Raw genomic sequence first — 13,455 nt, 5'->3', positions numbered from 1 at the left:
CCGCCCGGGACATTACAATATTGCAGACCCCTTTTTCCTCTCCCAGCTATTTCAAGTTTGCTGCACATAATTGCGTGGGCTTTTTAACGACACACACACACGCACACACACATTTCCCCTATTAATGATCATTTGGTGTGTGATTTTCTTTGCTTACATTTCGATGTGCTTAATACATCTATCAATACTACAAAAATATGTGTGACATTTTAATATATTCGGTTGAATATTTGACATTGGTAAAGCAGATCAGCCATCAGTTGTAGTTGATTTTCCCCTTTGCTCTTTCCTTTTTTTCATGAATAAGTAAATAGTAAGGCTAGTCGAAACTAAAAGATAGCTGACACAAGAGAGGACCAGATCCATCTAGCCTGCAGCCGCTCTTTAAATATTCAGTGAAAAATAATGGCATCCGAGACATCACCTATAGTAACATTATTATCTTCATTTCTCAAAATCAGCTCGACTGAGAGCTTCGTTTGTCTTTTTCACGCAATAAATCTCCTCCACCGAGGCTCACATGAAGCTCCTGTGGGACCTCTTGCCCTCTTAAAACATCCCCACTGAGGCGCACTCCTGTTAGTGCATTATTTAGGGCGATCATAATAATAAGTATAATAATATTTAGTGTATGAGTGGTCCATAACTTATTTAAAGGTTTTATTCAGGCGTTGTTTCTTTGGTTATATAGATGCATTATTATATTGTTCATTATTACAAAAAACTCGCATCTTTAGAAATTAATGCAACAAAAAAATGCAACTTTTGATAAGGACATCCTCCATGTCACTCATACTGTTAATGGATGGCGACAATATAAAACGTTTTTTATGACTTAAATAAATGGTGTGCAAAGCAGATGATTGTGATAGAGGCATTCGCTTGGAAATAATGTTTGAGAAATTAATAAAAAGCTTTATTTCTCCCTGTTCAGATTCTTGTCTCCGCTCTCTTTACCACTGAATCCTCAGGTGCGCAATCATAGAGAGAGAAGAGAGAGAGAGAGAGAGAGCGAGAGAGGAAGATGAGAGAGGGGAGAGAGAAGAGAGAGATGAGAGACGAGACAGAATAGACGAGGAGAAGATCCGAGATGATCGCGAGAGGAGAGACGCAGAGAGACATAGAGACGAACGAGAGCTCTCTTGAGAGAGAGAGAGAGAGAGAGAGAGAGAAGGAGAGAGAGAGAGAGAGAGAAGGTGAGGAGGGCGAGGGGACGTGAATGGCATGTGACTGGAGAAGCTCCATATTTGTCCCAGCGCTGCACGGGCCCTCAAAGTTTGTTTATTCGCGGAATGCAGTGTGTGATGAAAACGTGTTAGTAAGTAAACCCCCCTTTCGACTAATAATAATCAAATGAGACTGATTGGGACGTCGGAACACAACACCGTGGACTTTTGGGAACGCGTACCGGTGCCATTTACGCACGGAACATACTGGCACGACGCTACGTTTTAGCGCACCTGGGATTGAAACTCTTCAGAGAGTAGGTGTCGGTGTACAACACAACAAGACCTGAATCACAACGATCTTAATGCAAGAGCGGAGTACGGAGCTGCAGAGAGGAGAAAGTTGGTGATCGCGGTGTTTTTGGAGCGTCTACTCACTCCTCCACATATACAGGAAAAAAGGACAAGACAACTGTGATCGGTGCTTGATCAATGTGGAAGATTGAAAGATACTGTCGCAGGCATTGACTCGAGACGCTGACATTCCCATGTAGTAGCCAAGATAAGCTTTGACTTGGCTAACAGAAGGGGTTAAACCGTATCTAAAGGGAGTTTGGAAAACCCAGCCTTTCTTCCCCAAACGGATCAACTCATTGGGTGGGAGCTGAGAGAGAGACAAGAGTCCCCAGCAAATCAGGAGCTAATTGATTAAAGAGACTTCATTTGAATAGGAGGGGGGCTGGCGAGGTGCCAATCGCCTTTCAAAGAAGCCCCCCGTATGATTAATCGCAGAGCATTATTGATAATCATAACGGGGCACATGCGCGGTGGATGGGCTCGATTTACGTAATTTTTGAGAAGGTTTTGTAGTCATTTTTTTTATTCTTTGCCTGCTGATGTGCCAGCCAGCATGTCGCGGAGGAAACAAGCGAAGCCGCAACACTTCCAATCCGACCCTCATCTGCCTTTATCGGAGCACAATGGTGAGTTCACGTAACCTCTCGATGCATTCATCCAGGCACCATGAATATCTTGCTTTTTGGGCTGTTTTATGGTGTCTTTGGCCACATCTGAACATTACAATTAATACTTTGAATTGGACTTTAATATATTACTTGGAGCTTGTTTCTTTTTCAAATGCATTGGTTACTTTTAAACACTTTTTCCACAATGTTGAATGTTTAGGATGTATTTAAATCCACTTGTTCATAGTGCGATTAGGAATTAAGAATGGCTTTATTATTTATTCCACGCTTAAAATGATTATTGTTGGTATTAAACAAATTGAACAAAAAAATAAAAAAGTTTAAAATAATAAGGACAGTAGCTCACACTTCTCTGCAGGTTTACGCGGCTTGTGTGTGTTTTAAAACTTTAGATTTTCCCATGTGAGGTTTAAATCGTGTTTTTAAATTAAACTCAAACTCTAAACCGGTTAAGTGTCGGTCCCTCAGCGGACCACCCTGTCGCTGCTGCCGGGAACTTCTCTCTGGATCCCGGACACAGAAACTCCCCCATCCGCCTGTTTTAGTCCCGAGAATTAAAGTCGTAAAATGTCTTCCAACCTTTTATTAAAAAAAGTCTCATAAAGACACTTCCTGTTTACAAACTCGGTGCTTTATTGCTGAAAAGTTACATGAAAGAGGACAAACACATCCTCCCTCATCATGAAAATATTACGCTTTCCTTTATCGTGTACACTTGTTATTCAAATAGAAGTTTTACACACACTTTCTGCTTGAATACAAAATAATGTATTGTCTTATAAACTAAAACAGAACAATTACAAATGCTTTTTATGTTGTACTTGTAAGTATTTAAAGAGTCTGACTCCTAAAGATTAAATGAAAGATAATTATTTGCTCGCAGAGTGAGATCCTGCATGTCTTTTTACGGTGCTGTTGCCTAATGTGTGAAATCTGTGTAAAACCACGTCTATATTCTGGAGCTCAGAGTTTCAAAGGCCAGTCGTATCCAGTTCAGTTTGAATAATGTAAATGGACAAATGTCAGTTTAAAATAAAATATAAAACGAAATGAAAAACTTCCACAGAACTACGGCATTAAGACATTGTGGGATAAAGGTTCATAACTGCTGCATTTCGTAACAGGACGTTGCGTTGTAATGTGCATTTTTGGTTTACCGACTTTTGGACTTTTCTATCAAATGAATTATTAACAAGAAAATAATAATTCATTTTTCTGTATCTTTACGAAATGTATTTAATTTAGAAAAATGATGCCTATCTTTGGTGTCATGTAGCAGGATCGAACTTTAATCCCCAACTTTATATTTTCGTAATTTCAATGTGTGCAGAAAAATATGACATGCCATAAATAATACATAAATATAAAAATACATATTATGTGTACTATTGTCTGGCCCTGTTAGACAAGGCCTATACATTTAATATGTGCAATGTAAATACTCTCAAAGCCACATTGTGTTTAGCAGTGCCTGAAAAGCACTAGGAGGTCATTTTAAATAAACACTTTCAGCAGACAGTCATGTATAGAAAACCTATTGCAGCCCCTATCACGTGATTTGTAGGAACTTGATGATAAATGCAAAACAAAGTTAATTCCTGATGGCTGTTTTTTCCTGCATTTTCCTTAAAATCTAATAAACTTAGTGGACAGTCACCAACTCTGGCAGACTGCAGCATTTCTTAATTATGACCCATTCTTTGCCACATCTTTAAATTGTTGCTCTTGTGTGTCTAATTGTTAAGGTATGTACGTGTTGTCTTTAGGTTTGGGGGGAATTTGGATGTTTTGTAGAAAATGTGCAGTGTGTCTCCTGAAGAGTTGTGGCAGTCGGAAGTGAAAACACTGAGTCTTTGTATGTGTGGCTGAATATCGGTGATGCTGAGGGCCGTGGTGACTTGGAGGTCGGAGCGAGAGCCACAGAGGGTGGGATGTTGAGCTGTTTTAACCTTTGCCAGTGTCCCTCTGTGCGGAGGTGATGTGAGTTCAGGGCCCAGTGTGTCCCTCTCTACCTCGCCATTGACCCCGCTGCTCGGAGCTGCAGGCGGCCCAGCGAGGCCTCGGCTTTTCATTTAAGTGTGTGTGAGGCCTTATCAATGTTGTGGCCATCCCCTTTTGCCCTATCAGAGTGGCCCCCCTAGAGGGGAGATTGGCAGCCCACTCTGCACTGTCGTTGCCTGCAAACAGTTGCTTGTCATTTTGCCAGTGTTTACGTGCAGCGAGTCTAGGTGTAGCCTGATGGACTCGCTTTGCCTTTTCCTCCCTCCCCTCGAGCTTTAAGCATGTCACCGGGGCAGAGCTTGGTCCTGGACCACGGCAGCGTTAGTGGAACCCCATCTAGTGTTCAGTGGGATGAGTCCTGAGGGCTGGAGACGAGGAGAGCAGAAACCCTCCTGAAGTTACAAGTGTCAAGAGGCTCACAGAGGCCCCCTGCGAAAAAATAATGTAGGATCTCTTAAAGCTCGCCGTTAACTTTTTTTCCTCTAATCCTCGCTTTCTTGCCTCTCATATTCAGACTTTGGTCAGTCTCTTTAAAGCTCTGTCCTCTGCTCTTTGTCTCTCCTGACGCCCTTTAGCCCTGCACACCGCTTGCTTTGTGCTTTTGATAGAGATTCTATGGAAGTTTTACAGACTCCATCTTTATGCCAGCTTGACTTTAACTTAATTTTAATTGGAAGTTAATCCTTGCTATTCCTAGAATTAAGCCTAATGCTCGCATCTGCGTTGTTTGCTATTCTAGTCTAATGTGGACAGTGGATTTGTAATCATGCATTGATTTAGTTATGATTATTTCTTTCGTCGTTGAGTACAGTAAAACACAGTGCACGGTTAAAAGAGCCCATCTACAGGCGTGTTAGCATTAAATATGATTATTATGTTTTGCAGCTGTAAGGGCATTTTTTAATACTTTTAAATTCCAAATGTAGGATACATTTAGTAAGGAAACAACTGTAAATTAATGCAGTGTACAATTTTGACGAATGATATTCTTGCTCCAGTTCCTATTGCTAAAATAGAAATGCATTAATTGGTTTGTCCATAAATATTATCTTGTATATCTTTCATTTTTATGTAATTATTTATTCTGATTATTGTATTTTTTGCAATTGAGAATATTTATAAGACTAGAAAATACACACTGCGTAAAATATAAATTGATATTGGCATCTTTGATGGATATTATTTTAATCCGGAAACATCCTTTGGATCTTTCTAAGGCGTGTGTGAAAAAGTAAATGTGTTAATTTACAGTTTTCACCATAGTTTCTTAAATAGTATATGCATCATCTATTTTTTCCTACTTTAGCATTCCCATATTTGATTTATGAATTAATATTTAATCTTGCAGAAGTTTGTTAGACAAAAGTGTTTGTATCGCTCCTTTTTTCATCCCACTGTGTGATTAGATTTTCTTCACACTAATTTGTGTACAGTAAGCCTCGAGAAAAGATAAAGGGTGTTTATTTAATCCTCACATTTCTCACACTATCAATCAAACTATTTTCTTTTTCAAAATTAGCGCTTGGGGCGTAGGTAGACGGGTGGGTGTAAGGGGGGATTTAACATGAAAAGTTATCATTAAAGTTGAGTCTGCCCTGTTTGCATGGTTTGCTGGTGTGAGGGCCAGGGTTTACTGTCATGGCAACTTTGCGTTATCTGATGTCTCTGAGCAGAGAAACATTGAGGGAGATAATCCCTGAATTAAACAGGATCTGCTTTGAGTCGACTGAGATGAGCAGGGCCAGGCTGTGCCGACGATCCCCGCCGCTCCCATGCTGCGTGAACAATGGGAAGGCATCCTGTCTCTCTGTGGGGCAGGGCTGCACTTCTCTGGGTTTCATTTGCAAATGAATTCTTGGCCCTGATGAAAGTGTTGAGGGGCCAGAGCCACAATGAAAGCGATTCATAGAGAAATGCAATTTGTAAATCAACTTGTATGTTAAACAGCGAGACCTTAGAGTGACAAAGAGGGAGAAAGAGTCAGGACAGTCTGCAGCAGTGGCTCTGGGGGCAGGGTGTCGTCTCGCTTTTTACTCCCTGACTTGCACTGTTTATCAAAATGGAAAATTCAAAAACACGTTTCTGAAAGGCGGTCAGAGTTACTGCGTTTGTAGGATCTGTGAGCTGGCGTAGGTTTTCTTAGTTTTGAAAGTTTGTGTGTATGCATTCTGATGCATTCCTCCTCAACACTTTTTTGGACAAATATATATATTTATTTACAGTGGGTTTTTCCTGGAAGCACTTTCTGATGAGAAAGTTCGAAAGTCTGTTGATATTTAAAAATGACATGTGTTATTTATTAGATTGCAGATATTTAGCAATGTAAGATATCTATTGAATGAACCGTATGAACCTTTCATTATTCCTCTTTTGTTTTACTTGTTGGATTTAATATGTGCACGTATCAGCCTAGTTGCCACAGGCCCTGTTGTTCATGTCTGACTGTGACTGCTGCCCGAGTGGATACAAATGAGTTTAGTGACATAGATAACCTGTCCAAGATGCCCATAGTTGGCTGAAAATGAGCAAAGTTGACAGCAAATTGAAAGTCTAATAAGTCCTTCAAATGCTTGATTTGCGCCGAGTGGACAAGCAGACTTTGAAGGGCATGGAATATAGGAAATCAATGCCTTTCTATGAAATTTCATTAAGACCCAATGTCCTCACTTCACTCTATTCTATATTTTGATGGATTATCTGAAGAAAATGATTACCTTTGGTTGGGCTGATGAAACCCAGATGTACATCTTCAAAGATCACTTTTAAGCAATATTTGAGTAGTTCCCATTGATTTTGTATCGTCTCTTATCATGTTTCAGAGGCGGCTGCATTGAATGAGGCTTGCTTTTTCTCATTTCTGTTGGCTTATTGTTGCCTTTCAATCGTTGTTTTTGTGAACACATCAAGGGGATAAGTGTAAAACTGATTAACTTAAGATTAACAACAATGGAATTTGAGGAGATAAAGCTGCTTCTTCAGCTGCAAAACATTTCTAATCACTAATCCTCTGTTTCCTCTTTTTCAGGGGACCCAGAACTTTGTACCGAGGACCCCCCCTGCAAGGAGTCAGACGCCCATGTCTGCAGCAGATGTTGTGCTGAGTTCTTTGAACTATCAGATCTTGAAGAACACCAGAAGAATTGCACTAAAAATCAGTTAGTTCTGATAGTGAATGAAAATCCCACCTCCCCCACCGGAACTTTCTCGCCTGGGTCTTCTCCCCAAAATCCTGATGACCAGATGAATTACACTGCTAACAACACTGATCAAACAGAGTTCAGTGACCTTTTGGAGCATAACACTCTTGAGAAAGACGAAGCCATGGACGTTGACGTTTCTGGAATGAGCAGCGGTCATGAAGAGGAAGGCAGTCATACAGACAGTGGGAGCCCCGTCATCACAGTCAGCAGCCACTGTGGCAGGGGCCCCTCTGGCCCTGCTGTAGGTACTTCGGCTATCTCTGCCCCGCTACCTCAGCTCAGAAACCTGACTGACCTGGGAAACTTCTCTATGATCAACAGCAATGTCATCATTGAAAATCTGCAGAGCACCAAAGTGGCTGTGGCCCAGTTCTCCCAAGAGGGTCGAAACACAGGAGGCCCCAGGGTGGCAGTGCCAGCCCTGATGGAGCAACTCCTAGGTCTACAACAGCAACAGATCCACCAGCTGCAGCTTATAGAGCAGATTCGTCATCAGATACTGCTACTGGCCTCTCAGTCCCCAGAACTGCAGGTGCCCCCAACTTCTGCTTCAGGCACAATGGGGCCCGCTGCCAGTCCACTGACCACACTCAGCTCACATCTCTCCCAACAGCTGGCTGTAGCCGCAGGCCTCGCGCAGAACCTGGCTAGTCAGTCAGCCAGTATTAGCAGCCTAAAGCAGCTGGCTGCAGCGGCACAGCTACCTCAGTCCAACCCAAGCAGCAGTGAGACATCTCAGAGCATTAGCACACTGGGGCCATCGACAGTCAATACCCAGTCCTCTGACAGGAGGCCGAGTCATATGAGCAGCCTTCAATCTCAGCTCAGCAACTCCTCACTAACTAAATCATCCACGCCAGCATTTGGAATCGGTAGGTTGTTAAGCTCTGGAGTAAATCTACCTCAGCCCCCACCTGGAAATTCCATGTTCTCCATCTCTCTGCCCAGTGTTGGCACCACCGTAGAGGACCTCAACTCTTTAGCAGCTTTGGCCGAGCAGAGGAAAGGCCAGCCTCCAAATGTCACCTCATTTGAACAGAAGAGCAGCTCTGACGAGTCTTTCTTCAAGCATAAGTGCAGGTTTTGTGGCAAGGTGTTTGGGAGTGACAGTGCTTTGCAAATCCACCTGCGCTCTCACACTGGAGAGAGACCATACAAGTGTAATATCTGTGGCAACCGCTTCTCCACCCGCGGTAACCTGAAGGTGCATTTCCAGCGTCATAAAGACAAATTCCCACACGTCCAGATGAACCCTTACCCTGTTCCTGAGCATTTAGACAACATACCAACAAGCACCGGCATTCCCTACGGCATGTCTATGCCCCCTGAGAAACCAGTCACCAGCTGGCTCGACAGCAAACCAGTTATGCCCACAATGACTTCCTCCGTTGGCATGCTGCTGCCACCAACCATGCCGAGTCTGCCCCATTTCATCAAAAAGGAAGATCACTCAATAGCCATAACTAGCCCATCAAATGCAAAGAGTGTCACATTCCCTGCAGAGCATTCAGCTAAAAGTTATGATGGAGTGTCTGAAGAGGGTGAAGGTGCAACTCTGCCTACCTCAAATGGGAAAACTGAAGAAGGCAGCCACTCCTCAGGCTTTGTGACAAATGTGAGCTCTGCCTCGGAGAGCACCGCTGACTACACAACATCTAACAGCCCACCCATGATGACCAACCCACTTATGCCTCTCATGTCTGATCAGTTCAAGGCTAAGTTCCCTTTTGGAGGCATCCTGGATCCTCTCCAGGGGTCAGAGACCTCGAAGCTACAGCAGCTAGTGGAGAACATTGACAGAAAGTTGTCAGATCCAAACGAATGTGTCATCTGTCACCGGGTGCTGAGCTGCGCAAGTGCTTTGAAAATGCACTATCGCACCCACACTGGGGAAAGGCCCTTCAAGTGTAAAATCTGTGGCAGGGCGTTTACTACCAAGGGAAATCTTAAGACCCACTACAGCGTCCATCGGGCCATGCCTCCTCTTAGAGTCCAACACTCCTGCCCCATTTGTCAGAAGAAGTTCACAAATGCTGTGGTTCTGCAGCAACATATCCGCATGCACATGGGTGGACATATCCCCAACACCCCCCTGCCAGACAGTTACCCAGAGTCCATGGTCTCTGACACCGGCTCATTTGACGGGGAAAACTTTGATGACCTGGACAACTTCTCTGATGACAATATGGAAGGAATGGAAGAGGGCCCAGATAGCAGTGTGCCAGACACACCCATGTCTGCTGATGCCTCCCATGACAGTCTATGTAACTCTCCAGGCCCCTATGAAATGGCTATCCAGGAGGAGCAAGAGAGAAATGGCAGAGAGATGGCCCGATATAATGAAACAGAGGAGCTGCCAGTCAGCCAGTCAGTGGTAAATGGCTTAGTTGAGGGAGATTGCTTTACCAATGACTCCTCGTCTCTGGGAGGGGATGTTGAAAGCCAAAGCGTCGGGAGTCCAGCTGTGTCAGAATCTACCTCCTCCATGCAGGCGCCATCCCCCACAAGCATGCAGCCACAACTACGCAAATCCCCTAGCCTGGAAGAAAGGCACCAGAGGGCCTTATCCTTGGAGGACACCACTGCAAACCTCTTGTACTCTCACCCCTCCAACATCGGAGCCCTGGACCTGACATCTGTCAATCCCTCAAAAGATTCCCTGGGCATGTTATTCCCCTTTCGTGAGCGCAGCATCATCAGGAACACATCCTGTGACATATGTGGGAAGACCTTTGCTTGTCAGAGTGCCTTGGACATTCACTATCGAAGCCATACCAAAGAACGACCATTTATTTGCACGGCCTGTAACAGGGGTTTCTCCACCAGGGGCAATCTCAAGCAGCACATGCTAACCCATCAAATGAGAGACCTGCCCTCGCAGCTCTTTGAGCCGTCAAACACCAGCCTATCCTCCAGCCCAACCCCTTCCCTGCTCTCTCTAGGCTCTCTAAACAGACCAGAGATGAATGGCTTTTTCCATGGCTTCCACCCAGAACACAAGGAAATGCCCCCTGGCTTGGTCACATCATCTGCCTCCACCTCCCCAGTGCTTTCTGGTGCTCCACCACGCAGGACGCCCAAGCAACACTACTGCAACGCCTGTGGGAAGTGCTTCTCCTCCTCCAGCGCTCTGCAGATCCACGAGAGAACCCACACAGGGGAGAAGCCGTTTGCCTGCAGTATCTGTGGTCGGGCTTTCACCACCAAAGGAAACCTCAAGGTAAATGTTGAAACATCCTGAAAAAACTGTTGGTCTTCTAGAAGTTTGTGCGTGAGAATGTGTGTGAAAAATGAGTCTCAGAGCTCCTATTTAGTTTTATATGGCGTGTGCTTAAAGAGGTGGTAATTAATGAGTATAATTAACGAAAGGAACAGCTCTCTGAGAAAAAGTTATGGAAAGTTTGAATCATGCAACTAATATGATTATTAGGTTGGAATTCCAAAAAGTAATCAGCTACCAATTATCCGCTACGTCAGTCTGTAGTTTTCCGTAACGGACTCTGTAAAAACTGTCACAGGCATAAAACATTAAAAAAAGGAATCCTGCTCAATGATCTACAGAAACTTGGGAGAATTATGTTAACTTATTCTACTATTCTTTAGTGCGTTAATCCTTAGTCCTCGAGAGGTATTCGGGATGCATGTTCATTTTTAAGCTCTGTCTTTTGGCTGAAACTGGTCATTTACAGTGATCTGCATTTAAATTGCTCCACTCAAGTACACAATTAAGTCTTGTTGAAGTTTGGACAAGAAATATCTTAAAACAGGAAGAAAAAATGAACAAAATGTATTGCCTTAGTCATGAAAAGGGTATTGGCAGAGGTGAAATGTCACATGCAATCCTGGCCAGAGCAATGAAACTGGACAGTGCAATTTTACCCCAAGCCCTGCAGCCCTCTTGTGAGATGAGCAAATTAAGGTTTGGATTAAACAGCACGTATCATTCTTGCCAAAACAAGTTTACACCATGCTGGTACTTCTCACAGGATAAGCAACTTACTGGTCTGCTGCACACAGGGTGTGAAGCTATTTTAATTTGGAGTGGAGGATTATTATTATTTTTTCCATTGCATCATCTCATGTGCTGCTCTTGTAGCCAAGTTTGTAAACATCACTAACTTTCATCCTTCTAATTGCTCTGTCTCTCTCCTCCCCCTCTCTCTCTCTCTCTGAAGGTCCACATGGGCACACACATGTGGAACAGCGCTCCTGCTAGGCGTGGGCGCAGACTCTCCGTGGACGGGCCAATGGCCTTCCTGGGGGCCAACCTGGGGGCCAACCCAATGAAGTTTCCTGAGATCTTTCAGAAGGACATGTCCTCTAGGGCAAGCAACGGGGACCCGGCTAGTTTCTGGAACCAGTACGCTGCAGCCTTCTCAAACGGCCTGGCAATGAAGACGAATGAAATCTCTGTCATCCAGAACGGAGGCATCCCTCACATGTCAGGCAGTATGGGGAACGGGGGTAATTCTCCCATCGGAGGGCTGACCGGCAGCCTAGACAAGCTGCACAGCATGGAGCCCAACGCCGCTCTGGCTGGTTTGGAGAAAATGGCAAACACAGAAAACGGGACCCACTTCCGGTTCACACGCTTCATGGAGGACAATAAAGAAATTGTCACCAGCTAGAGTGTGTGTCTTCAGTTGCGCACAGACACGTGAAGATGCCCGAAGGCATACTGTATACATGTAGACACACAGAAGACGAGAAAGAAAGAGAACAAGACAGGGACAAAATCAACTGAACTGCTTTGCTCGCCATTGAATCTTTACGAACATGAGTGTGAAGACAAGTTGCTTTTTTTGTACAATGTACATGTTATAGTTTTAAGGAGCTTATTTATTAGTGATTATAACCTTGCTTGAAACCAAGTGGAAGCATTAACAGTTAGGTTTTTGTTTGTTTTTAAGCCAGAATGGGTATGTTTGGGTGCTTAAAAAATGTGCTTTTGAAACTTAGAATATCTGGGTAGATAACCTTACCTTGGCATTAAGTTATTTTCTGTCTGTAGTAGCTATAACCGAGCTGTCGATGTTCATGTGATGCATTAGCCCTGTAATAAGCAAACAGACTTGCTGTAAATAATGTACACTGATCTTCTGTAACATCTGTGTGTTCATGCCCCCTCCCCTCATGAAAGCAAAACAATGAAAAGGCAAGGGACTTCATGTCCAGGTTGTTCCTTTCTTTCCAATTGATATTCACCTTTATTTTATTTAAGAAAACAAAACAATGACATTTGCTACGTTTTCAAGGGTTTCTTTAGTGTTAACTTGTTTTGTTGTTATCGTTTATGTGTATTGTACTTTCTACTCTTTGTTTACTTCCATATTTTATTTCCCTCAATCTCTTTTTTTCGTTGCTTGTATTTCGGTGTTGTTGAAAGAAAGACAGAAGGGAACATTCGGTCTGGCCTACTTCCTGGCTTTTGGAACTGAGACAGCCAATCAAATGAGCAGGATTCTCCTTCAGTTTCTCAGCTGGATTTCCACTTGCTGCTATGTCCCAGCATCCTCACTGACATCAAGTGCATCAAGTGCTGTGTTGAAGCTTCTGTAAATATGTTCAGACGTGGAAAAACAAAACTCCCTCGTAAGAAAATGTACATAGAGCTCACACACGAGAAGTCCATCACGGCCAGGGGACAAAATGATAGTGTTTTTATAAATATAAATATATATTGGGTTTGACAACCTTCGGACTGTTACATGCACTTTCTTGGAAAGTTGGAAGATCTTTATGGGTCCAGTTTCTCTACACTTTAATACCTACTAACAACTAAGATACTGTAATTCTTTACTCTAATAATCAAATACATCAGTTTTCCAAAAGAAACAATGTGTGTGTGTGTGTGTGCTTTTATTCCATCCTCTATTTACATATCATTGGAAAATGTGCTGGCAATTATTTTGTCTCATCAAACGTTGAAAATCATTTGAAAGAAGAGCATAATTTAAATATAATACTAACTTTTCTGTTAACATACGTAAAGGTTCGTCGTGGAGCAACTCCTCTTACTGTCACTGACAGGCTGCATAAGCAGAAATTGAGTCATTAATTGTGTTATCTTCCCTGCTCTTTCATTTAAAAACAATCACACTT

The 13,455-nt window shown here is 43.2% G+C and overlaps 1 protein-coding gene across 1 annotated transcript; it reads left to right on the top strand.

The window, feature by feature from the left end:
* Positions 1-1,269: 1,269 nt before the first annotated feature.
* Positions 1,270-13,188, top strand: sall1a (spalt-like transcription factor 1a). The gene is made up of 3 exons (XM_034220852.1): positions 1,270-2,149; positions 7,179-10,573; positions 11,529-13,188. The coding sequence occupies exons 1-3, from the start codon at positions 2,077-2,079 to the stop codon at positions 11,979-11,981; spliced, it is 3,921 nt and encodes a 1,306-aa protein (XP_034076743.1). The 5' UTR covers positions 1,270-2,076; the 3' UTR covers positions 11,982-13,188.
* The last annotated feature ends 267 nt before the right edge of the window (positions 13,189-13,455 follow it).

Source organism: Gymnodraco acuticeps, unplaced genomic scaffold, assembly GCF_902827175.1.
Source record: "Gymnodraco acuticeps unplaced genomic scaffold, fGymAcu1.1, whole genome shotgun sequence".
Classification (NCBI taxonomy): domain Eukaryota; kingdom Metazoa; phylum Chordata; class Actinopteri; order Perciformes; family Bathydraconidae; genus Gymnodraco; species Gymnodraco acuticeps.
The sequence above is the reverse complement of the archived record's forward strand: the minus strand, read 5'-3'. Positions and strand labels throughout refer to the sequence as shown.

Coding starts and splice junctions, on each gene's coding strand:
- sall1a (XM_034220852.1), top strand. CDS start 2,077: ATGTCGCGGAGGAAACAAGCGAAGCCGCAACACTTCCAATCCGACCCT. Junction 2,150..7,178: donor GCCTTTATCGGAGCACAATG/GTGAGTTCACGT, acceptor CCTCTTTTTCAG/GGGACCCAGAACTTTGTACC. Junction 10,574..11,528: donor CCACCAAAGGAAACCTCAAG/GTAAATGTTGAA, acceptor CTCTCTCTGAAG/GTCCACATGGGCACACACAT.